Source organism: Trichosurus vulpecula, chromosome 2 (assembly GCF_011100635.1).
Source record: "Trichosurus vulpecula isolate mTriVul1 chromosome 2, mTriVul1.pri, whole genome shotgun sequence".
Classification (NCBI taxonomy): Eukaryota; Metazoa; Chordata; class Mammalia; order Diprotodontia; family Phalangeridae; genus Trichosurus; species Trichosurus vulpecula.
In genome coordinates this window covers 229,240,364-229,265,903 of record NC_050574.1, presented here as the reverse complement: position 1 = coordinate 229,265,903, position 25,540 = coordinate 229,240,364, and the positions used below count along the sequence as shown (strand labels likewise).

The 25,540-nt window shown below is 37.2% G+C and overlaps 1 protein-coding gene across 1 annotated transcript in view; it reads left to right on the top strand.

Annotated features, from left to right (window-relative positions):
* The window catches only part of CHN1 (chimerin 1), a 222,921-nt gene extending 199,212 nt beyond the window's left edge, over positions 1-23,709 (top strand). Inside the window, exons 8-12 of the mRNA XM_036747207.1 lie at positions 3,897-4,070; positions 4,950-5,027; positions 9,171-9,308; positions 19,762-19,867; positions 22,920-23,709. Coding sequence (XP_036603102.1) covers positions 3,897-4,070; positions 4,950-5,027; positions 9,171-9,308; positions 19,762-19,867; positions 22,920-23,091 — 668 coding nt within the window. The 3' untranslated portion in view covers positions 23,092-23,709. The remainder of the gene's footprint in view (positions 1-3,896; positions 4,071-4,949; positions 5,028-9,170; positions 9,309-19,761; positions 19,868-22,919) is intronic.
* The last annotated feature ends 1,831 nt before the right edge of the window (positions 23,710-25,540 follow it).

Genomic DNA, 25,540 nt, shown 5'->3' with positions numbered 1-25,540 from the left:
TAATTCCTATTCAAGAATTCAAGGCATGGAGCATATAAAAAGGTAGCCTGAGTTGAGTGTTCCAAATAAGATTCTTTTACCCTCCCCAATATTTATCCTCAAAGAATAAAGTATTATTTAAATTGTGCTTTTTAATGCCTATCTGAATATGCTTGCTCCATTCCTATTAATTTTTATTCAATTGGAGAAGGGTTAATATCAACCTAAAAATCCTGACTCAGTTAAGAGAAATATTACTTTTATGGTCTTTCTTTGTCCCCTCCCCTTACCCCCTACTATTTATAGTATAGCACTTCCCTGGGGGGAAAATAGAACCTTATAGAAGTTATATGACTTTATAAATAAGTATAAAAACACAAATAAAGTCTTATTGGCCACCTAAAGTAGTGATATCCTGCCAGTCTCCAAAACAGCAGTTTTCTGAGAGAGCTCAGAACTCCTATATTAGTTCTGTGAACTTAAAGAAATAAAAGGATGCTTTATTATAGTGACTCTGCCAGTATTTTGAGATTCTGAGGGACTTCATGGTACACCTGACCAAAATCAGGTCTTTAAAAGTGACTACAACATCCAGATATGTTCCGTTTTCCAGCAATTTTATTTCTTTAATGGAATACAAAATTGTCATTTAAATAAGACTTTTTCCCCTTTTCCTTAAATATCCAAATATGACTGTTGTAACTTCATTTCTTTTTCACTGAGTCACAAATGAGCTTAGGAATGGCAGGAATTTAAAATAAGAGTCAATTAAGATTATGCCTATAAAGTATCCAGATGAAAATTGGAAAATGTGTATTTTGCCAAATACCAGATATTTAGTACCATAGGGACAAAATATCTGGATATTTGACTGACTACATTTTTATCCAGATGTTGTGGTATAATGATGAACAGCCATCCTAAATGCCACCATTCTGCCTTCTAAAAAATTTCCACTTAGAGATTCCACACAGGGAATGGACTCTGTAAAGAAATATAACAGTATGGTAAGTTTCATCACATGCTATTTTTTAAAGCTTAATAGACCAGTTATTTGTAAGCAGCTTTTAGAATTATAATTTCAAAATTTTCTTAGGACCTTAAATGAGATACTCAGATAAAATGTCATAGTACATCTTTTGTTACTGTGTGCCAAAGTACACAGTAATAAATGTGGATCTAATTTCTATTAGTGGGTTGGAAAATATTCATGAATCAATTCAAATCCCTGGAAAAACAGCTCAGACACAAACAACCCTCTTCATATGTGGAAGACAACATTGTTATTATTTTAATAAAATTATATAAATATACCACATTATAAACTTGCTACAAATACTCTAGAGTTTTATATAAATTATTTCTCTCATGCAAAATAACTATCCTGTAAAATATTGCAACTGATGTTTTCACTCAGAACTTAAGTTGAATTCAAATCAAACAATATCTGGACATAGGTCTTGAAAATTAGAGAGCATTCCACATATGGAAAATGGTTTTACTCTCTGATGTGGTTGTAAAATTCTAGCTAATATGTCATAGATTACAAACCTCTATCCACACAGGATGTCCCAAAAATCTTAGTGTAGTTTTAAGTTATTAAAGCTTAAAACTTAGTTTCTTTTTCACTCAAAATGTTGATTACTTTGTATGATACACAGAGGTTCCAAAATTACATTAAATGAGAAAAATTACTGAAAATAAAAAAAATTTCAGGGAATGCAGCAACAGCTTGATTAGACATTTTGCCATTAGTAGTAAGCCCTTGGGGAAGACCACTTGAGTTTCATTTATTAGGTTGTGTTTGGTTTTCCTCTGTGGAAAAATGGGGAAACATTTGTCTTATCTAGTAAAGACCTTACAAAGATCTTTGGCTGGTAAATTTTTAGAGCATTTCTTGGATCAAATCAATAATTTATGCAAAGAAGGTTCAGATTGGACTCCAGTATTATAGAGGCATTCAGATAAGCCAACAGAGAGTGTGTTTCCATGGGGGTAATGCTGTGGAATCTTTGACACTAAGTCTACTGCTCATTCATTTACAAACTAATGGGCCAAGAGAGGTCCTTTGCTTTCCACTGCATGTGACATAGTGAGACAGAGAGACAGACAGACAGACACAGAGAGAGAGAGAGAGAGAGAGAGAGAGAGAGGGAGAGGGAGAGAGAGAGAGAGAGAGAAGTGTCTCAGTGCTAGGTACCAGAGACACAGAGGTCAAAAAAAAAAAAGTCCAGTCCCTTCTCTCAAGGAGTTTATAGCCTAAGGGAGTGCTGGGATGTGATGTATACAGCTAAGTATGATATGAGACAGAATGTGATAAGTACAAAGGAGAGGACAGAAAAATGTCTCTAAGAAATTTAAGGAAAGAGATCACTTTCAGCTGGTGATATTGAAGAAGGCTACATGGAGAAGAAGGTAGAGCTGAACCTTAAAGGAAGAGTAGGATTAGATAGTGATTTGGAGGCAATCTCTCCTAGGTATCAGGGATGGGACTGCATGAAGGCAGAAGAAGGCAAGTTAAGATTTTTTTAAAATAATGGAAAGTCCAGATTTGCTGAAATGTAAAATCCACAAAAGAGGCACAAGTGATTAAGTCTGGGAAGGCAGGTTGAGGCAACTTGCAGAAAACCTTAAATGCCAGGGTAAGGAATTTCTTTTTACCCAGAATCTTATTATTTGAAGGGAACTCAGAAGTCATCTAGTCCAGCCCAACCTGAACCCTCTACAATCAACCCCAAGAAGTAGTTGGAGGTCTTCAGTGATGGGGAAACTACTACCCCCAAAAGCAGGACATTCTGCTTTTGGTTAGCTCTAATTACTGGGAAGTACCCCTCCTTCATACTCTGCTCCTGTCTCATCAAACTGAACTCTGCCACAATAGCTTCAACCTATTGCTTCTCTTCTGGATCCAAAATTAAGTTGAAGCCCTCTCTACTATGGGCAATGGAGAGCTACTTATGAGTCTTTATCATTTTTACTTAACTTGGGATATCCCTACATACTTAGCAATGTAACTTTCAAAAATAATTTGTCTAATTTATTATTTCTAAACCCAGAAACATGGTACATCCACATAGAATGGTCAGTTCTGGGTCTTGGTCAGTTGACCACCATGAAATAGACTGTAGCTCATCAAGTCAACCAAAAGTTATGCTCAAAAGTAATCTTTGTTTTTGCTTCAGAGTACATTGGTTCAGCTCCAGCTGGGTTTACCAAAGGCCACCTCTTAGATTTTCACTTAGTTAATAATATTAATAGATTGCACGCAAAGACTTAAGGAAGGTAATTTTGTTGTTGTTGTTGAATTTCCTCCAGTTGAGAATTTATTGTTCTTAACATACTTTGGCTAATGTTATGAAAGCAGATCTTTTTATTCTTGTGAAGTCCTCTAGGGAAAAAAGGCCCTAAAATTTCATTATACTTATCTTCAAACAGAGAAACAAAAGTATCTCAGAAATATTTTTGTATTTTTCCATTTGTATCGTATCTAGAAAACATTTGGATCCTGTGAACTGAGGAGTTAGGAATACATTTAAGTCACTTAATTCATAGAGGTAAAACTATCAAGTGATTATAATAATCTTGATAATTGGTAATGATTGTCTATAGGTTTTAAAGAAAAGGTAAAAAGTAAAAAAGATTAAAAAACAAATCACTTGTATTCATTCACAATGTTAGATAAATATAGCATAATTATAATTAAGATTTTCTGTGACTTGGAAAACATGAATATAAATTGGGGAAAATGTTCTTTCTCCCTGGTGTAATGAAATGAGACTGGTTACATTGCTAAAAAAAAATGAGTGCAAGAAAGAGTAGTTGCCTTTAGCTAATTTGCTTAGAATACTCTGGAAGCAATTGGGTCATAAATATTCACTCAGGAATGAGTTCTTTCCATCTTTTCATTTCTTTTCTAGATTGTGGTTTAAATGTTCATAAGCAGTGTTCCAAGATGGTCCCCAATGACTGTAAACCAGACCTGAAGCATGTCAAAAAAGTGTATAGCTGTGACCTTACAACACTAGTAAAAGCACATATCACTAAAAGGCCAATGGTGGTTGACATGTGCATTCGAGAAATTGAATCTAGAGGTAAGACATTCTTCTTTCATGGTTTGCTTTCTTCCTTCTCTGTTTGGATTGATCTAGGTTACCAGGGGTTTGCCTGAATTTGAATCCCAATAGCTTTATGGACACCCTCTTTTTGTTTAAAGCTACTTCTGATTTGCATCTTTTCTTGAGGAATGGGGAATAGAGTTATCCTATAATTTACACATCAAATGATCCATAAACCTGAAATTAATTACCGTGACCATTACTTTAAAAAGGCATAGTTGACTAGCTATGAGAAGATTTACTTTGAAAACAGATTTAAATATCCTATTGCCAATCTGCAAAAGTCAACTTTAAATTCACTTCCACAAACATTTAATTGTTTGTTTATTGTGAAGGCGCTTGCTACATGGTGGACTTGTAAATATCTATCCATTTTTCAAAGGTCATAGATCTCTTGGGCCTGAAGAAGGTAAGGAAATATGCTCAATCAACATCATATTAGCCAAGAATTAGATCTGCACCCTAATTCTCTCCCTCTGGGGACTACACCAGCCTATAAATGCCATGGCTCTCTGAATACAGCTAATCTCAATGTTCTTTTTTTTTAAGTTATTTTTTAATTGGGTTGTTACTGTTATTCCCCTTAAGGCTTACCATATTTGATCTAATTTTACAAAGTGATTGTGAACTAAATATGAGGGCTCATTTGACAGTAGGTCAGGGTTAAAGAATGAGATGAAGCAGTTTTACTTTTAGAATTAAAAATATGGCTAAGTTTCCAATGCTCACCTCTCTGAGCAAATCTTTTTGGCATTTTACTTATCCAGCACAGAAGTAAGAAAGGAAATTAGAATTCAGAGGAAGAGCACATAATTCTAAACTATTTCATTTGGCTCATATGTTCTCCATTTACAGGTCTTAACTCTGAAGGACTCTACAGAGTCTCAGGATTCAGTGACCTTATCGAAGATGTAAAAATGGCATTTGACAGAGGTATGTTCTCCAGGCTGCTTGTTAACGGCAAGGTTCTTTTTTAAATCCAAAGTTTTATTGTTGCCTTTTGCTTTTAAATACCTGTTATTTTTTCCCAAACTCCACCCCTACTTATGACTCCATCCTTCCTTATAAGAAAAACATTTACATAAAACCAACCAACACTGTGACTACATGTCTGAGAGTATATAATACATTCCACATCTATGATCCGCCACCTCTTTGCTGAAAAAAGGGAGTTATGTTTAATGATCATTTCTTCAGCATCAAGATTCCCCATTACAACTCATCAGAGTTCACTTACCTCTTAGTATTGGTATCATTCACATTTTTGTAGTCATTGTGTATTTATTCCCTTGGTTCTTCATGCATCACTGCATTGCTGTGCACAGGTCTTCCCACATTTCTCAAAATTCCTCATATTCATCATTTCTCGTAGAGCAATAAATATTTTATTATATTCATATGACAGAGTTTGTTCAGCCATTCCCCAGTCATTGGTCATCCAGTTTTGTTTCCAGCTTTTTTGATTTTGTTGTTGTTGGTATGGTTTTTTTGTTATCACCAAGAATAATAGCAAGATTTTTAATGTATCACCAAAGCGGTATTATATCTTTTTATGTTATCTGTTTTATATTATTTATATTATTATAGCCAATGTATTTTATGTAACTGATTTATTTTTGTGCAAGTGACTTTCTAAACCATTGATGCTTCAAATGAAGAACCTAATGATTGCTACTTATTTCTTGAGTGCCTGCCTCAACATGCAAACTGCCAGATCTAAGAGTGGGTCAGGGGGGTTATAAAATTCAACAAAGCTGCCCATACCAGAGTTGGTAGGCAAAACTAAATGCCATTTCCTCCAAAATAGACCCAAAGCAGTGACACTGCTAGAAACAAAAAAGGAAAAGGGAAGAAAGAACATTTAAGTTGGTGCTAATCTCTGATTTCCCTGGTTTGAATCTGCCGGCCCATTTCAGCTTATTTTATCTGAGCTTCCCTTACACCAGGGTCAGCATCTCACTAAATTTACATTAAAAGCAATGAGACACTAGCCTTTGAGTCATACATGCTGCACTGGGGAACTGAGGAGAGTGTGAGGGAGAGGATGGGAGCTGTCTGGATTCAGGCTCTCCAGCTAGAAGAATGGCCAAACAAAGGAGAAGCTTGATGGAATTTATTTTTACAAAAATGTAAATTAAGATATTTCCATGGTTTTTCAGTGTGACATTTGCCTTAAATACTGCAATAGAGTGGTGCTGGGGAGGAAAAGCAGCCTCGAAGCTACCAAAAGTTAGAACTTTGAAGTGAGGGGACAAAAAAGTGATCTTTTTCAAGAGTCTATTTTGTCATTCTATTTCTCATTTTCTCCCTGTGCTCTTTTCCACCTTTCTTTTAGGAGAAACCTTTATCTATCCATTCCCAATTCCCAGTAAATAGATAAACCCATTGGCAATTGTTCGGTCATGTCTGACTCTCTGTGACACCATTTGGGTTTTTTTTTGGCAAAGACACTGGAGTGGTTTGCCATTTCCTTCTCCAGTTCATTTTCCAGATGAGGAACTGAGGCAAACAGGGTTAAGTGATTGGCCAGGGTCACAAAGCTAGTAAGTCTGAGGCTGAATTTGAACTGAATAAGATGAGTCTTCCCAGTCCAGTGCTCTATCAGCTGTGCTATATAGAAAAAGTTTGTGTTTTGCCCACAAATAGCAATGAAATATGAGAAAGTCTGTATCATATGATAGAAAATGGCAAGGAAAATGGGGAAAATCCCAGGTTTTTACTTCCCTAAAGTGATAAAATCAGATCACATTCCAGATAAGCACTAGAAGGAACAGTTCTGAATTCATGCAAAATCAGCTTTGTGGAGACATTTTTCTTCCTCTCTCTGAGTGCCATTTGACTACCCCAAATTCCTACACTGACCACAGTCTCTGAAGGCAATCCAGCATTGACAGAGGAATTGGATGTTTCCATGACCCCCAGAAACAGTTAGTGATACCTCATCTACTTGGTCTGGTTCTGATCTAGAAATTCAGTTCCCAGGGGACTGCAGTGGACAGCTCTGAAGAGTCACAGTTGGGGTAAAAAGCTCAGTCCCGCAGAAATAATCTCTAAGGGGGTACTTCGGAATACCCAGGAATCTAGGTCAGCAATAGGGCTGATTCAAAAGATCTGAACTGCCCTAGGGCAGTTCTCAAAGAGAGAAAGAAGAGAAGAAAATGAATCAGAAATGTCTAAGGGAGAGCCCAATTTGGGAATATCATTTTAACCTCAAATAAGATAAAAACCACAAAAATGAAGGTAAGAACCACAGATGGCTAAAATGAAGAATAGTTCATTGTAGTTTACCTTTAAATGGATAAAATGATAAAATGAAATCCAGGAATCTTTTCTTTTTCTTTTTTTTAGATATATTCTCTCAATATAGTTAAAAACAGTCAGCTCTAGGTTTTGCTATCCTACCCAGAAATAAAGTTCAGTATCCACATATTTAATGCCTACTGAATGACCAGTACTATGATATGGCCTTTGGGAAATACAAAAGAAATAAAAATGTGACCTCCATATCTGATGAGCTTTTAGTGTAGTTGGGGAAACAAGATGTGTAAGAGCATTCATGAATTAAATAGTATAATAGTGACCTTCATAGCTAGCCCTGGTTAAAACACAAAATTGTATGCAAAATTTGAGAGTATGTTTGACATTTGTTTCTATAGTGAATAAATGTATCCCCTGTACCTCCTGGCATGGTATACTGTGCATAGTAGGCACTCTTATTTGTTGAGTGAGTGGCTCACACATATATTGAACACCTTTTATATAAGGAGCACTAGCCCAAGTCCTAGGTATCCAAAAAGGTATGGGATTTTGTCCCTGCCCTCAATGTGCTTACCAATTGATAAAGTATACAGAGCCAAGTGAAAGGTACAGTGGTTTATGCCGTAATAGTCCAGAGGAGAAAGAGAGCTCGTGGATTCCTGGGAGTTTAATAGAAAATATCAATCTTGAGCAGAATCGCAGAGGCAATATAGGATTTAGATGAATGGAAAGGATGAAGGAAAGTATCCCAGGCAACGAGGAAAACCACGAAGGTTATTTGGTGAGAATGCCCATGGTGTATTTGAGGAAACACTGAAAAAGTCAGTTCTACTGAGCAGAAGGATAATGTTCGGGAGAAATGCAAGATAAGGGTAGAGTGATGAGCAAAGACCAAATTGTGAAGGGCCTTGAATGCCATTCTTAGAAACTTGGTCTTTCTTCAATAGACAGAGGGCAACTGTTTTTGGACCAAAGTTCAGAGTATCATAGAGTTAAGAATTAAAAGAGATCTTAAAAATAATCAGGTACAACCCCCTCATTTTTTAAATGAGAAAATTGAGGTCCAAAGACATTAGATGATTTGCTTGAGGTCATGTAGGTAATAAATAACAATCAGAATTTGAACCCAGGTCTTCTGACTCCACATCTCATACATACTCTGTCACCATAGTACAAGATGTGAGCTATGCCGAGCAATGTTTTCAAAAATTCGGCATCTCACTTTCACTATTTATATATATAACATTGTATTTCTAATCATTTCACTTTTCCTCTGCACAACTTTAAGCAATTACATGCCTTTATGCACACAGCTGTGACCATTTCCACTCAAGAAGGTAAAGAAGGCAACGGGGAAGAACAGGAATATTTTAGAAGATTAGATCTTAAATGCCCTGTAAGGGAAAACTGAACTAAACTTATAAATTTTTTAACATAGGGAAGGAGATAACAGGTTTTAAAGAGCTGGTCTTATAACAAAATGTATTGCAATTTTTCCAAACTTCCTATATGTTTCTAAAAGAAACAAGCCTGTAGTATTCCCTTAGCAATACTTAGGTTACTGAAAAACCAAGAAAGCCTTCTCTCTGATCCATCCTTCAACAAGGGAAAATGAGCAACCTTTGTAGGAATATCCTGAAAGAATGGATTTTGCTTTTCACTGCAAGAAATCCCAGATTTGGAATTGTGATGGAAATTCTGATCGAACAATGCCAGATCTTTACAAATGGTATCCAACCCCCGCCCCTAAGTTTGTCACTTTTCTGTTGAACGATAATATGAGTAATTACTGATTTTAAATTTTAACTCCCTTAAAAGATGGTGAAAAGGCGGACATTTCTGTGAACATGTATGAAGATATCAATATCATCACTGGCGCACTTAAACTGTACTTCAGGGATTTGCCGATTCCACTCATCACATATGATGCCTACCCCAAATTCATAGATTCTGCAAGTAAGTATGAGTATCTATATTCAGAATAATTGCATATACTTGCTTTTGAGTTTTCCTCTTCCTTGTAATTCTCTGTGTCTTAAATGTGCCTCACAGAACTTATGAGTGAGAAGTAGCTTGCTACCTTCTGTGGCTCTTCAGGATTGGTACATTAACTCAGATTTTTCAGATTCTGTTTCCTAATAGTGATTATTCATTACTTCAGACATAGTAATATTCTTTTTAATATGCAAAGAACATTTTTAAAAAGGTCTAGATCACAGAGAAGCTCTTTCTCAGAGGCATGTTTCAGGTACAAACTCAAGGTTCATTTGCCAAACTTTATTTATGCTGTAGAAATCATACTTGTAATTCATACCTCTTAAAACACACGCACACACACACATGCACACACACACATACACACACACACACACACACACACACACACACAACCCTATGTTGTTCATCTTAAATATCGCCATCACTATTACTCAGAAAAGACAGTTTGATTTTTTTTTCCTCAGCCCCAAACCAAATGTTGCCTTGATCCTTTAATAATAACATCATTTCCTTAGCAACAGTGATTTGCTTTCTGACTTGGGAACCAGAGAACAAACTTTCTTTGTTTGAGTCTGTAGTTTCCCATATGTAGCTTTTGTTGAGGATTTTTGTGGTTTGGTCCCATGTAGGGCTAAATTCTTGCCATTGAGCTAGCATTTCTATGTAGAGAAGAGAAATTTGAAGTTGGAGGCTTCCTTTCTCTGGCTTGCAGGGATCTCCATTTTGGTATGCATGAACAGTCCTGGGTTTCTACCCTAGGACATTAACTTCTTTTATATCAGAGAGCTGACACAGAGCAGACTCTGGGATAGCCAGGGAAGAGGGTGGGAATTACCCCAGCTTCTTGTTTTCTTTTGTGTTGGTTTCCTCCCCTGGGAATTTCCTAGGTTATGAGGCCAAATCCCAGTTCTTCAGAAGTTCCCCCATTGTGCTCTTTTCTTTCATGGCTGAAAAAAGAACAAGAATCAACTTTGGAGAGCCGTGTTAAAAGAAAGCTTCTCTGCTGCTTTACGTGCATAAAGAGGATAACCTTTGTATTGCATTTGGTGATGACATCAGCGACGTTACCCTTGCCACATTACCCTTTACCAAGCTGTCCCAGATGTCTTAACTTGCCCACACTCCCTCTACCCACCCCACAACACTAAGGGGAAAATATTCATTATCCTGTCATTCGCTAGCACTTAAACCCCTTTCACAATCTGGCTTCAAATTAGTTATCTTTCTAGTTTGATTTTACTTTACTCATCCACATGCAATCTGTATTGCAGCCAAACTGGCCTGCTTGCTGTTCCTGGTACACAGCATTTCATCTCCCACCTCCATACCTTTGCACAGGCTGTCACCACACCTAAATGCTCTTTTCCCCCTATCTCCCCTTCTTGGAACCTCTAGCTTCCTTGATCCTTCAATTCAAGTGCTGCCTCTGAGACAAAGTCCATCCAAGCTCCTCCCACCAATCAGTCAACCAGCAAGCATTTATTAAGTGCCTACTATGTGTCAGGCACTGTGTGAGGCTCTGGGGATTAAAGGACAAAGAATGAAATAGTCACTAATGGCAAAGAGCTTACATTCTTAGAGACTGTGAGAGGGGAGACCATAAGTACATATATAGCTATATACATATATAGCATAAATACAAATAAATTATATATATATATACACATATATGTGTGTGCATGTACATGCATATCTAGATATATATATATATATACATATGAGATAAGGGAAAATTTCATATAGAAGATGGTATCTGAGATGCATCTTATAGGAAGGGAGGAAAGCAAAGCTAAGAGAGTGCGTTACAGACGTAGGATGGCCAGCACAAAGTGATAGGGATGAGAAATGAAGTGTTGTGTTTGAGGAAGAGAGAGGAGGTCGATTTGGCTGCATCATGGAATATAAGAGGAGAGGATATAATGTACAGTGAAACTTGCAAGATAGGTTGAGGCCAAGCTAAACACAGGAGTTTATATTTTATCCTAAAGTCAATAGAAAATTGCTAGAGCTGATTGAATAGGGGGTAGGGGGTCAGATGGTCAGATCTGAGCATAGTAGCAATGTGTAGGATGGACTAGATTAGAGAGAGACTTGAGGTGGGGACACCAATTAGGAGGCTGTCATAATAATTACTCTAATGGTGAAAGGGATGCAGCCTAAGGGAGGGGTTGAATGAAGAGAAGGGGTTGGATGTGAGAGAGGTTGCGGAGGCAGAAATTACAAGATATGACAAGTGATTAAATATGTGAAGCAAAGGAAAGTAAGGCATGCAGGATAATAACAAGGTTACAGACCTGGGGATGATAATTTCTTTGACAGAAATAGGGACATTTGGAAGAGGAGAGGATTTGGAGGAAATGAGTTCGGTTTTGGACCTACTGAATTTGAGAAGGTTCTAGTATGTCCAGTTTGAAATATCTAACAGGCAATCGGTGATTCAGAACTGAAGCTCAGGAGAAATTGTGCGCAGATAGATGTAGATATAAAGATATGCATATATGTTCTTATACATAAATATATACATATAATATATAAATATTTTATATATAAATATAATATTCTTATACATAAATAATATTCTTATACAATACAATATTATGGTACAATATGTAATAATATTAATATATAAATATAATATATTCTTATACATAAATATATTTACTTATGTATGCATACATATATGTGTATATACATACACATGCATGTATATGCATATATACATACATATACATACACACGCACATACATATACACATATACATATACATACACATACATATACATATACATATCCATGTGTGTATATGCAGGCTATACTCTTAACTCTCTTCCTATACTTTCTCTATAATGCCCTAGAAACCTCTTCATCCTAGAAGCTCGTTTCAGCTCTGAACTTCACACATTGGATAGAAGTACCTTCCAGCCCTGTAGGCCCTCCCTCTGACTGGCTGGTTCTTCCTGAAACCTCCATTTTAGGAAGGATGCCCAGGCCACCCACATCTTCATTCCTCTCTCGGCTACACTCCCCACTCTCTTCTTGGACTTTTCTACAGAATCCTTGTGTTGCTGTGTCCCCTCATCTACACCCTCCCCTTTCCAGCTCCCCTTTATATGTCTTCCTCTGTTAGAATGTAAACAAACTCCTTGAGAATGGGGACTGCCTATCTTCCTGATTGAATTTGTTTTCCTAGTGCTCAGTACAGTACCTGGCACATAGTAAGCCCTTAATAAATCTTTGTTGACTTGACTTATATGCATATGTATATGTTTCGTATATATGCATACATGTATGTATGTGGATCTGGGAGTTGTATACATAAAGATGATAATTAAATCCATGGGAGCAGAAGAGAACCTATTACTTTAACACTTACTTCATATTTATTTTGTATTTACTTATCTGTGTACATGTTGTTTCATTCTAGGGGAATGTAAGCTCTTCAAGAGCAGGAATGTTTTGGTTTTTATAAACCCAGAGGCTGTCATAGCCCAAGCTGTGATCACTAGTGCTTAATGAATGCTGTTGAATCCATCTCCTCCTTAATGAATTGAATTGGTCGCCTTTCCCCATGAACCTCCCCAACTCAGATCATCCAGCTCTTCCCTTCTTGCTCCCCAAATTCAGGAAACTTCTCCTTCTTAGTAAAGCACTCCCAATGAACCGATCTGTGAGAGATTCACCCCCGAACTACCTTCTCTTCTGACAGGCAATTTTCATGACACCATGAACCTTAGGCAACAGGCTGAATTTATGTTCACTCTTAAGCTTATGGTTTGTGGCCTCTAAATACAAAAAAAAAATTAATAAATTATTGGGGCGGGGGAAGGGGAATGATGGCTCCAGGGACCAAATCATTGCATCATCTAAGATAAAATTCAGTTGCTTTTTCCTAATGTAGAGGCAATATTGCAGCTCCTTTTTGCCTTAATGATAACAAACTGCTCACAAGATAAGTCATTTTTAACAGCTTAAAAATGCCAGGAATGGGATGTAGGCAGCAATGCTAAAAGAAAAATCTCTCTCTCCCCGCTCCCCCCACCTCTGCGTGTGTGTGTGTGTGTGTGTGTGTGTGTGTGTGTGTATTTCCCTCTCTCTGTCTCTGACTCTCTCTGTCTCCATCTGTCTATCTATCTCTCCTATATATATATATATACATATATATATACATACATACACACACACACACACACACACATATCATACATATATATTTGTCTGTTGGTTACCTATATATCTTGGATACCAAACTCTTACTGGAGAAATTTGATTTTTTAAAAAGATTTTTAATTCAAGCCAATGTATTTCAACAAACATTTATTAAGCACCTACTGTATCATCAAAAATGCTGGGTGCTAGGGATACAAAGGATAAAAAAATGAAATGGCATCCACCCTAAAGGAGTTTATGTTCTGGGGGGGAGGAGTAGGGCATATAGATAAATACAAAGAATACAAAGAAATTTTGGGAAAGTGGGATGGCACTGATGTAGGCAAGGGTAGGATCAGGACACCAGAGGGATGGAGCTGGCATGGATGGGTATGAAGAGGTTGTGGCCAAGGCATTGAAAACATTAACCTTTATATCTTGTTTGACATCATCAGTAACATTGTTCTCAAAAAGGCCTGGAAGAATGTTTCAAATGTTACTGTGTATAGAACAGACAGTGCATGGTGGGGGGTCTTCCTCTATCTGATGAGGGCTGAGCTGCATAACTATCTTTTATTGTAGGTGATACGTTTCTATGTGTACTGAGTGAAGAATCATTAAGATACCTTCACTTAAAGCTATTTTGTATACATAAGCTAATTGAAAAGTATAGGTTTAAGTTGGAATATTAATTTTTAATTGCATCCTTGCCCAAATATTGATATGAATGGTTGAATGAAAAAGCATTTGTTATGTGCCATACCATTTTCTTGTTTTGTGTTTGTTGGTTTCTTCTCCCTGGGAATTTCCAAGGTTACCCAGTTCTCTGGAAATTCAAACATTATGCTCTTTTTAATGGCTAAAAAAAGAATAGGAATGAACTATGGAGAGCAATTTGAAAAGATTATTCCATCCCTATGGATATAGCTTTTTTTTTTCACCAAGGCAGCCCATATAAGGAGTTACCGCCCCCCTCCAAAAAAAAATGTTGCCTTGATCTCCAATTCTCTGATGAATGTCTTTTTTTTTTTTTTTTTTTTTAAATTAGCAAGGCTGATCTTCAGACAGCAAATACATTCTGTTCCAAGCCCATTTTTAGAGTCTTTCTAGTTTTTCAAGGACTTTGTTAGCAATTGAGCTCTACTGCTGTAGCCTTTGACTATACAGAGTCACTCACCTCCATGTAACAGTGAGGCATTGTAGTTGAACTTCTCCACACCTCCCCTCTCCTTTCCTCCCTCCCTGCCTCTCTTTACACACACACACACACACACACACACACACACACACACATGCACACACGCACACGCGTGTGCGCACGAGTGCTTATGTACATAGGTGTATATGCAAGTACAAAATTTTATTTCTATTTCTGTTTTCACTTCCCTTTCATATCATAGTTTGGGGGTAAGGGGCAGTGCTGTGGTCTATGATACAATTTTAGGAATTCATCATGCGTTAGTCCAGGTCTGCTGAGCACAAACGCCTGAACATAGTGTAAGCATTTAATTTACATGTCTGATGTTGGTACCATCATTTATGGAGCTCTCTATTTCAAGTGCAGGTTTTGTTTATTTATAGATTTATGTAGCCTCCTCCCAAAAGCTCAGATGAGATGCAACCTGCCAACCCATGGTATTTCTTAAAGGAATTGAAAGCCAAGAGGTGGGAGGAGGAAAAAGAGAAAAGGTTGGGAAAGAGGCGGGGGAGAAGCAAGTCTTTCTGAAGTTCTGATCAGTGTTCGACAAACTTCTAATTTAGTGGCTTTCAGATGTTTTCATCCCTCTTTGCACAGAGAGATTTCTACAGTCTAAAGTTTCTTTTCCATCTGTTGTCATCACCATCCTGTCAACCCTCCCTGAAGTAGATTAGGCTGTTCAACTCAAAGATTTCTCCTCAAGGAGCTGTTCTAGGTTCTCTTAGACCTGTCTTTCCATGGATCTGAGCAGGCCTTGAGGTCTGAAAGAGATTTATTATAGGAAATAATAACAGCTCAAATTTATCAATCACTTTAAGGTTTATGAAGAAGATAATCATAGATTATCCCATTTGGTCCTCACAAAAACCCTGTGAAGTAGGTGCTGGTCTTACCCCCACTTTACAAACAAGGAAATTGAGGCTAAGAGATTTTAAGTGATTTACCTAGAGTCATGCAGCTCGTGAGTCAACATTCAAACTCAGGTCTTCCTGACTCCACGTCTGGTCCTCTATTATACGACAGGATGGGTGCAGGAGGTCAGTTGGCCCCATAGGAAGATAGGACCAACAGCTCCTGGAAACTGGAGGGAGAGCTACCGATCATCTGAAGGGATCAAGAAAAGTTTCTCTCTCAGTTCACTGTACATGGCTATGCATGGATGTTTTTCAGTCAGGATGTACTGTAAAAGGTACTCCAAAATTTATGAGGGTGATGCTATTAATGTAGAAAATACTAATGACCTTCCTAATTTTCTCCTGAGAATATGGGAGCTCTTTTCTCAAAAGAATTATCATCAAATGGAAGGAGAAATGAGAGAATCTCTAGAAACAGAACTCAGTATTATCTGTCCCATTCAATCCATACTCTCCCAAATAGAACAAAAGTCTGGAAATTAGAGCATCTCTATTTTTGCCTCTTATCTTTAACGACTTATTCTTTGATTAGCAATCTGTCTCGAGATCTTCACATATTCTTATTCCCTTATAAGAAATTGATCACGAATGTTTAAGAACTTACAATTACAGACCCTTATATTAAGCCCTCTCCATGAATCTAGAATGTTTGCTGTTATTTCTATTACTAGATTATATTTATATGTCATTTGGAGACTTGCAGAAAGTTTTTACTCACAGTAAACCTCTAAGGGAGGAAGTATTGTCATGGTGTTTTATAGATGAGAAGTGTGAGTCTCAGAAAAGCTAAGTGATTTGTCCATGATCATTCAGTTAGTGTCACAGCAAAGACTTCAGGCCAAGTTTTCTGAATCCCAAGTGAGTATCCCTCACACTACACCACAGGACCTTTCTTTAAAGATTATGTTTGGAGATTTTAGACTATTATGGAATCTTCAGAGTTGGAAGGGACCTTAGAGGTCACCACCTGATGCTTGAATTCTTTCTGCATTCAAATATCTCAATGTTTCTTGATTCCCCAGGTGGCCCATTCCTTGGTTTATTCAAAAGTTTCATTGAGACCCTGATATGTGCAAGGCACTACAAAGCTATAAGAAAGATTGGAATTTGAAATCTGGTTTGGGAGATAAGCTATACCCAAATAATTAGGATACAAATTACATTATGATAACAGTTCAGAAAAGGGAGATATCATTTGGGGGCAGGGGCATCAGGAAGGACTTCACGGAGGAAGTGGTCACTGGGCAAGGCTTTGAGAAGGATAGGTAGGCTTTCAGTTGGCCGAGATTTGGAGGGATTGGGTACGTTCTAGGCATAGAAGGCAATATAAAGAAAGGCTTACATCCAGGAAGGGGTGGGACATGTTCAAGTAATTATAAACAAACCAGTGTAAAGGTTGAGCAAAGAACATGTGAAGAAAAGCAGTGTGAGATTAAGGTGAAAAAGTAAGTTGGGCCTAGAGAGTGGAAGGCCTTGACTTGACCAAGCTAAGGAAACTGAACTCTTTTCTGTAGGTAATGGAAAGCCAATGGAGATCTCATTCTTTATATTGAATTGATCCTTATTGTCATGTCTGGGGCTACACAGAATAAGTTCGTTCCTTCATCCAAATGGCAGTCCTTCAGTTATGGGAAGACATCATTTAAAGCGTGTTCTTCTCTTCTCCTGCCTGAACATCTCCATTTGCTTCAACCATTCCTCAAATGATATGATTTCCAGATCTTCACATCACACTAATCATTCTCACACTACTTTGTTCATGCCCCTCTTAAAATGTGTTAATAGCTTAAATCTCGGGGGGAATGTGCTGAAGCCAACTCAAATCAGAGTTCGTTCTATTTTCGGTGTGAGCATTTACACCTTGTTAATCAGTAAACATTACAAACCAGAGCTTAATTTCTTATTTTGTTTATTGTCTTCTAGACTTAAGAAAATGGTAGAGAAAATGTTAATAATACAGGTTATTTTTTTTTTCAGGGATGTGGTTGTTAAATATTTACCAGCACACTCCTGCATGGGTTGAAGGGGAGGGCAAGGGGACTGCCTGTTCTCATCTCCATTAGCAATTGACAAGTAACTAGTAATCTAATTTGGGTAAAGGAGATATTTCCAACTTAGTGCTTTCAGCTTATTTGATGAATCATGCCTGATTTGGGGGGTCGCCTACTCTGTATTCTTGTGAATATAACCACCAGAATAAAATTCAGGAATATTTTGGATTTCTTGGGAAATTTGAGCAAAGTTACACATCCCTGTTTTCACAACCTCTTTATCCTACTACAGAATAATAATAATAATAAATAATCATTATTAAGAAATCTGAGCAATAAAGAATATTGAAGTTGTCTCCTGCTTTTCCTGAGGAGTACCAGTAGAAACAGTATCATATACAGTGTGCCGCTTCTAGGTGATTTTGGGTAATCCACTTGCCTTTCTTCCAACCTCTGCCCTTCTAAATTCCCTTCCAGACCTAAATCTATCATCCTATGATCTCCCATTCACATGTGAAGGATAAAAAATCTCCCAATACAGTTCCTTAAAATAGCACCATCTGGTGGCTTCTTGATATAATGTTAACTGAGATTTTAGAGTTTCCTCGGAATCTTTAATTCATTTCGAAATTCTTCATTTAGTGTCACTTGAGACTAATTAAGTTTGTTGCAGAAAAAAAGTACATAACAAATGAGATTTTATTTTTTTTTATTCTAGCAGTTGATCTTGAAACCCTCCGATGACTGAATTTCATCAATTGGGATATGACATAACATCCCTTTTCTATAAATTGTCACCTCATGGTGACAATTGTCTTGGAATTGTCCTGGAAAAATCAAACGATGTGTCCTCTATTGCCAGGAAATGAAGTGGGGACTGTGTAGCTTTGGGCAGGAATTGTACAGTCATAGTTCCTTGGAATAAGAGGCTTCACTTGCTATTCCCTCTCTGAAACTGCTTTCCAATCTATCCCTTTCTTTTATACTTATAAACCAAGAAATCTAGCCATTTGTTTGGATATAGTGGCACTTTGTGATAGAACTTTTTCAACTTGACAAATTCATTATAATTTGATTGTTTTCTTCAGAGTTTGAATGAAGTGAAGTAGAGTTTCTCAAACTGGTAATCAGAAGCCTGGATTTTAAGTCTTATGTGGCCTTGGTCCAATTAGGGATTAACTAGATGAATGGTTTGGGGGTAGAATTAAGAATGTACTGTATATTTCTCCTTGGATGCCTGAATTAAAATTCAAAAGATTAAAACAGCTCAAATTAGAAGGAAATGATGGATGATAAGAAATAAAAGGTTTGACTGACTATAAACTGTGAAGTTTTTTAAATACCAGAACTTATACATTAGTATTTACTTCTTAAAAACAGCCTCTTTGAGAAACTGTACAACTACTTCAAGATGCTACCATTTTTAGAACTCCTTTGAAAGTGCCTTGAGAGCCTGTAGGCTCTTCAGAATCTCCTCAAGGGTGGAGGTTGAATTTCATTTCTGGAAAGAGCCAAAATTCATTTAAACCCAAGACTGATGATTATATTCCCGTAGAAGACCTAGCTGGGTAATACCATTTTTGGTCAAAAAGCAGCTATAAGAAAATTCATTTTGTGTGGTTTGTAAATTGACTCTGAAGGCATCTCTGCAGTGTTCCAAAAGGGTTTTGAGCAATAGCAGCCTTGTTAGAATATGTCAGGCCTCCCAAGGTGACTGCTCTGAAGGACAGCTCTCATTTCTGAGGGTAGATATTCTGGTATGTTTGTTTTTTAACAGTTTCATTCACTGCCTTCTATATACATATATATGTATACCTATATACATATATATGTATGTATGTATATACATATATATACATATACATATATACATATACATACATATATATATATATAGCAACGTTGTTTTCCTGGTCATGGCCAATTCTGGATTCCACCCCAAAATTCAAATAAATAGCATTTACAAGTTGAAATTCCTGCTTTGGGGAATCTCCAATTTGAACATTAGAAATTGGGGAGAAAATATCACAAGCATGGATTTGTAAGAGAGAGCGTTGTTCAACATTGGTAGAAATTGCATGTTAAGAGTTGGACTATATTGGTCATCCACATCAGTCATCCACCAAGATTATTCTCTATAATATGTGACTTACTGTTTCAGAGACTTTGGATCCTGACGAACAGCTGGAAACTCTTCATGAAGCGTTGAAACTACTGCCACCTGCGCACTGTGAAACGCTCCGGTATCTCATGGCGCATTTGAAGAGGTAAGTGATTTATCCTGCGTTCTGAGTATGACTCATTGCCAGATAATAAAAATAAATATATAATGTAGCAACCTACCTCCCAAGGTGGTGTTCTGGGGTTTGTTCCATCATCTGTCATAGAAATCTCAACAGGACCTTTGTTGAAAAAGACTAAATGGTCCTAAGATAGAAGCTTCATAGAAATGAGGAAATGGATTCCCGACGAATGAGAACAGAATATCAGTTCCTTGAAGAAGGAAATGTTTCCCTTTTGCATTTGTGCCCCCACTTCCTAGCACAGGGCCCATCATACAGCATAGTAGGGCACACAAATGTTTGATTGGTTGATTGTTAAAATTGTGGGCTTGTATAGGGTGGGTAGCTGAGGGAATAGGTGATGGGTCCTTTTATATATCTGTAGCTCATTCTGATTCTAGGGGGCAAACACTGAAAAGTGTGATGATTTATTTTATTCATTGGCATAGAAAAATGAGTGGGTGGTCCTGGTTCCCATGTATATCTGTGTCTTTATTAAATAGAAAACAAAGCTTCTGTATTAAAATAGAATATGTATAAAAATTCAGATTGACAAAACCTATATTAAGCAATTATTATCTACCTGTCAAAGGATTGTTCATATTGTTCATAAGACACCAAGGCCCCCTTAGCACCTTAAACTATGAACCAATTTATAAAAGGTTAACTTATGCACCACTTTACAAAGACACCTCTGTTATACTGTTTTTTAAAACATCAACTTATGAAGAACAATTATCCTCACCTATAACCACATTCTTGGCTTTGTTTTTGTGAGGCAATTGAGGCAAAGTGACTTGCTCAGGGTCACACAGCTGGTAAGCATCAACTATCTGAGGCCAGATTTGAACTCAGGTTCTCCTGACTCCACGGCCCCTGCTTTTCCCACAGTGCCACCTAGCTGCCCCAAAGTTCTTGCTTCTTAAATGAAAGGGGCAATCTAGGAAACTTTCCCAATTCTGAACATTCTAGCAATGAGTGTACTCACGTCCTAGGACTCCTGTTCCTCAGATCAAAGTAGAAGGTGGCTAAAGAACAAGTCTGTCCAACCTTTATATTGTGAATTAGACACAGCAACTTTCAGAGAAATCCATGACCTGAATCGCAATAGGACACATGGAAATGAAAACTGCAAGGATGGGAAAGGCATTGCTGAAAGAGCATCAACAGCATTCTCCACAACCAAAGAGAATGCAGACTTGATTAGGACAGAAACAAGTTTGACAAAGCAGTATCTATTTGTGGTTAGCATGCCAGAAATATTCACATTCTGCCAAATACACAAAGTCTTCTCAACAAAGAATGGAACTTCACAAATTCTAGCATGGAAAATTTGAAGCAACAACCTACCTTTGAAATTTGAGAGGCTGACTCTTTTTTTTAAATCTTCTTGCTTAAATGTTAAAATCTCTGCTCAGGTTTTCAGCGTTTTGGATGAGTGTTGCCAGTTATGGTGCTAGTTAGCGTCAAGTGGGTTGGTGTGAGAAGGTTAGAGTTAGAAGGTTAGGAGAAGAAGGGAAAAGGTAATACGCTTTTTCTCCTCCTTCTTAAGGTCTAGTTCTATATACTAAAATGATGGGTACAGATGTTCTTGCATATGATTTCTCAGCCACTCTGATGTCTCTCCAACCTGAAAAGATGGAATTCTAGTGGTTTGAAAAATCACATGGCTAGTCAAAAAGACAAAAATATGAGAACAGCAACAAAGTCATAACAAAAACAAATTTGACAAATGCCTGCTAGGTGTAGAGCACTGTACCAGACAGATGGTAGCAACCATTTTGTAAGTTTAAAAGGAACTTTTCAGGAATAAGAGATTGCCCTGAAGCAAAAACAGCTAAATATTTTCATAACTTATGAGCTTCCCCAAAAAAATGAATACTTAGTACTTTTTACAGAAGACCAGATGTTTCTTCCACATTATTTTAGAACCTTTACTTAATGTGGGCAACCTCAGGTACAAGTCAAAGTTTGCTGCCTGCTTGTATGTTACTCCAATGGCTCTCCCCCTTAAAAAAAATAAAAAAGATGTTTATTCTTCCTCACTGTGTTTCTTAGCCATGATTTGTTTGAGATGAAGGACTATAGCATAGGCAGTAAATTTTGTCTTCTTTGGTGGTGGAAGGTAGAAAATGCGCTAACTGAAGTCAAAGAACCTGCATTCAAATCCCACCTCGAATGCTTTCCTACCTGTATGCTTACTAGCTTAGCAAAGTCACTTAATTTCCCTGGCTCTCAGATTTGTCATCTATAAAAAGAAGAGGTTGGGCCATGTGTCCCTTGCAGCCCTAGATGTCTGATGTTATGCCAAGAGGAACTGAAATTACTCATTCATTTTGGCTCTTTCCCAAAATTCACCTTCAAAAATGCTTCAGCCCCCAGGGTCTCTCAGCTTTATAGCTGAGGACAATGCAATCTGCCATGTTGAAAATGTCTTTTGAGAATGAAGTCCATGGGCTCCTTTCCATCATTCACAGCATTTATGTACCCATAACACTACGGCATAGGAAAATGAAGGAAGTTGCATGACTATAGGCAAGTCTCTTCAGCCCTCCTCATTTCTTTATCCAGAAGATGTGGAGTTATTGTAACCACCCCCCCCCCCCCCCCCCCCCCCCCCCGCCTCCCAGGGCAGTGTAGCAAAAGGGCTCTTTTAAACTTTCAAGTGCTACATAAGGCATTATTACTATTCATTTCCTTGGGGAAAATAGAGACAGGATGGAGCCCATTTCATCTAATGCCTTAGTTTAGGCCTGAATGCTCAGTGAACTATGCAAAATTTTCATGTTAATCATTAAATGAATTCGCTTCAAGGGAAATGAGTAAGTTGAGCTTTGTAATCCCAGTGCCTAGCACAGTGTTTTGCACACAGAATATCTTTAATAAATACTTGTTAAATTGATTTGAATTGAATTGACAGGGCATAAGATTTAACACATAATTGGGAGCAAGCATACATTCTAAGTTGGATATTTTTGTCCACTCTTGCTTATTAATGAAAAGATTTTTGACTGCTCTTATGTATGTGTTTTTTTAGGGTAACCCTTCATGAAAAGGAGAACCTCATGAATGCTGAGAATCTTGGGATTGTCTTTGGACCCACCCTCATGAGATCCCCGGAATTAGATGCAATGGCGGCCCTAAATGATATACGGTATCAGAGACTGGTGGTGGAGATGCTTATCAAAAATGAAGACATTTTATTTTGAATTTTCCCTTTTGCATTAAGAGAAGAGAGCTATGTTCTACAGATGAAGGAATGTTTTATAGTAATTTAATTGGCTCTTCTAGCTGAATTATTTCTTGATTAGAGCTTTGGGTATGCACCAGATAAAAATGAAGGAATTTTCTGTTGTTTGTGTAGTGCCACTCAGCTGTCCTTGTCCAACAATTAACGCCTATGCTCCAGTACTAGTAATCCTGGGTGTTTATCATGTTAAAGGAAACTCAAGCTATTGCATGATTGGCTCCCCTTTGGGCTAGAGATCTCTTTACTAAAGAAACAACAAAACAACACAGCTTCTTCATCCTGGATAGTCTGTGGTTGTAATTCAGCATGTTTCTCAGCGTAAAACTGTTGTGGTTTTGCTTTTATGTTCTAGGTCATTAGTTTCTGATACTTACAAAAAAAGAAGTGTGTGAAACAGTACCTTGGGCTCACGCATTGCCATTCTCTATTATCATTTGCCAACTTACATTGGGTGGTTTATTCCTGGTTTCTCTCAGCTCTTCTATCATGTAGTACTTTGTTTCCAACGAGAACAAAATGTGTTTTCTGATTGTTACTTTAAGCAGTTATCCATGCCAATAAAATGTACAACACTGAGCATTTTCTTTTATATTATTATTATTATTATTGGTTTTCTGTTGTAATTTTGTATTTTTATCTGGCATGCTTATATTAATTTATTAAATTTTGCTTTTAGAAATCCAAAAATATTGATAGCTTTATTTTTTTAATTAATGAAAGCATACAGAAATGTTTTTTCTCAACTTACTCACCTTTTCTAGAGTAGAAAATGGGATCCAGAATATTGTCCAAGCTCTTAGGGAGAAAATTGGCAGGAGAAAAAATATGAGTCATTTTTTTTCTATTTATTGGTAACTTAGTATTTATACATGCAGTTACCATTGTTAAAAATCTTACCAAGAGTATTTTTTATAGCAGACCTCCAATTTAATTGACACAGAGAACTCCAAGGGAGAAAACTCCCCCTACAAGTAGTCATTTCTCGACAACGTAGAACCTTAGAGGCTACTGGGAAACCGAGAGGTTTGCCTGATGTCATGCAACCAGTCTGTCCAAGACAGAACTAATCGCAGAACTTGCTGATGTGTGGACTCTTGTTCTATCCACTATACCACCTTGTCACTATAAAAAGGAATACCAAGCACCAAAACAGCTTCAAGACCGTTAGAGAAAAAGTGGAGAAGGCTGATGCATATGATCTAGATTACATTTTTGTTATTTATAATATCACTTAAATTGATACTCTGACACTTTGGAGAATACCTTAGCAAAAAGCACAGAATTTTAATAAGTTATGGAACTAAGATTCAGGGTACCACAGTGGATAGAACTCAGGGCTTAGAGTCAGGAAAACCCAAGTTCAAATCTAGCCTCAGACACCTGTTAGATGTATGACCCTGGGCAAGTCATTTAACTTCCTAAGTTTCCCCATCTGTAAAATGAGGCTTATAATAGCACCTACCTCCCAGGGTCATTATAAGGATCAAATGAGACAATATTTGGGGTTTTTTAAGTGCCCAGCACATAGTAAATTTATATATGTATGTCTGTGTGTGTATGTATATATATATATATACACATATACATATTTTTATTAAAATTTTTTATTTTTAGTTTACAACACTCAGTTCCACATGAACCTGAGTTCCAGATTTTCTTCCCCTCCCCCGCCCCAAGGCGGCATGGGATCTGATGTATCTTCCACATATAACTTCACATTGAACTTATTTACACAATAGTCATACACATACACATATTAATAGAATAAGGGATCTGGTACTTAGTTAATGTTTAATTTAGGAAAGACAGTATAAATAAAGAATTTGATGGAGAAACAGTATAAACTATGTCATCTGAGAAATGTATGACCAGAAGAACAATCGGGCCAATCCCATAGTATAGTCAAGGGACACCAATGGACAGCCGGTATAGTCCATTGATCTTCATGCAATTGCAACATCAAGTGAATGTGGGGATGGCTGCCATCATGTTAAGAGGACTTCTCATGATAAATTTATGGGGGAACATGGATGAGGGCTCCACAGAACAATCAGGCATGGATGGGTGGCATTCTACATCACTGAAGAAACTTTCTACCTCGGTGAGATCACAGGGCCATTGAAGAATTGGGATAATTATTCAGAAGTAATTCCTAACTGCCTTCTTCTTAGTCCTAAGTTCGTAATTAAAATATTATTTAATTGATAATAGAACTAGAGATTGGGAAAGTAAGGAATGATTTTAGTAAACTCAGACTATTAAAGAAAGCCACTGAAACGTAGTAGAAAGGACATAGAACTAGAAGCTGGAATATCTAGATTGGAATCCTGATTCTGCCTCATCTTTCTCATCTTTAAAATTCGGATCACCTTATCTGCATTTCCTACTTCACAGGGCTGTTGTGAGCA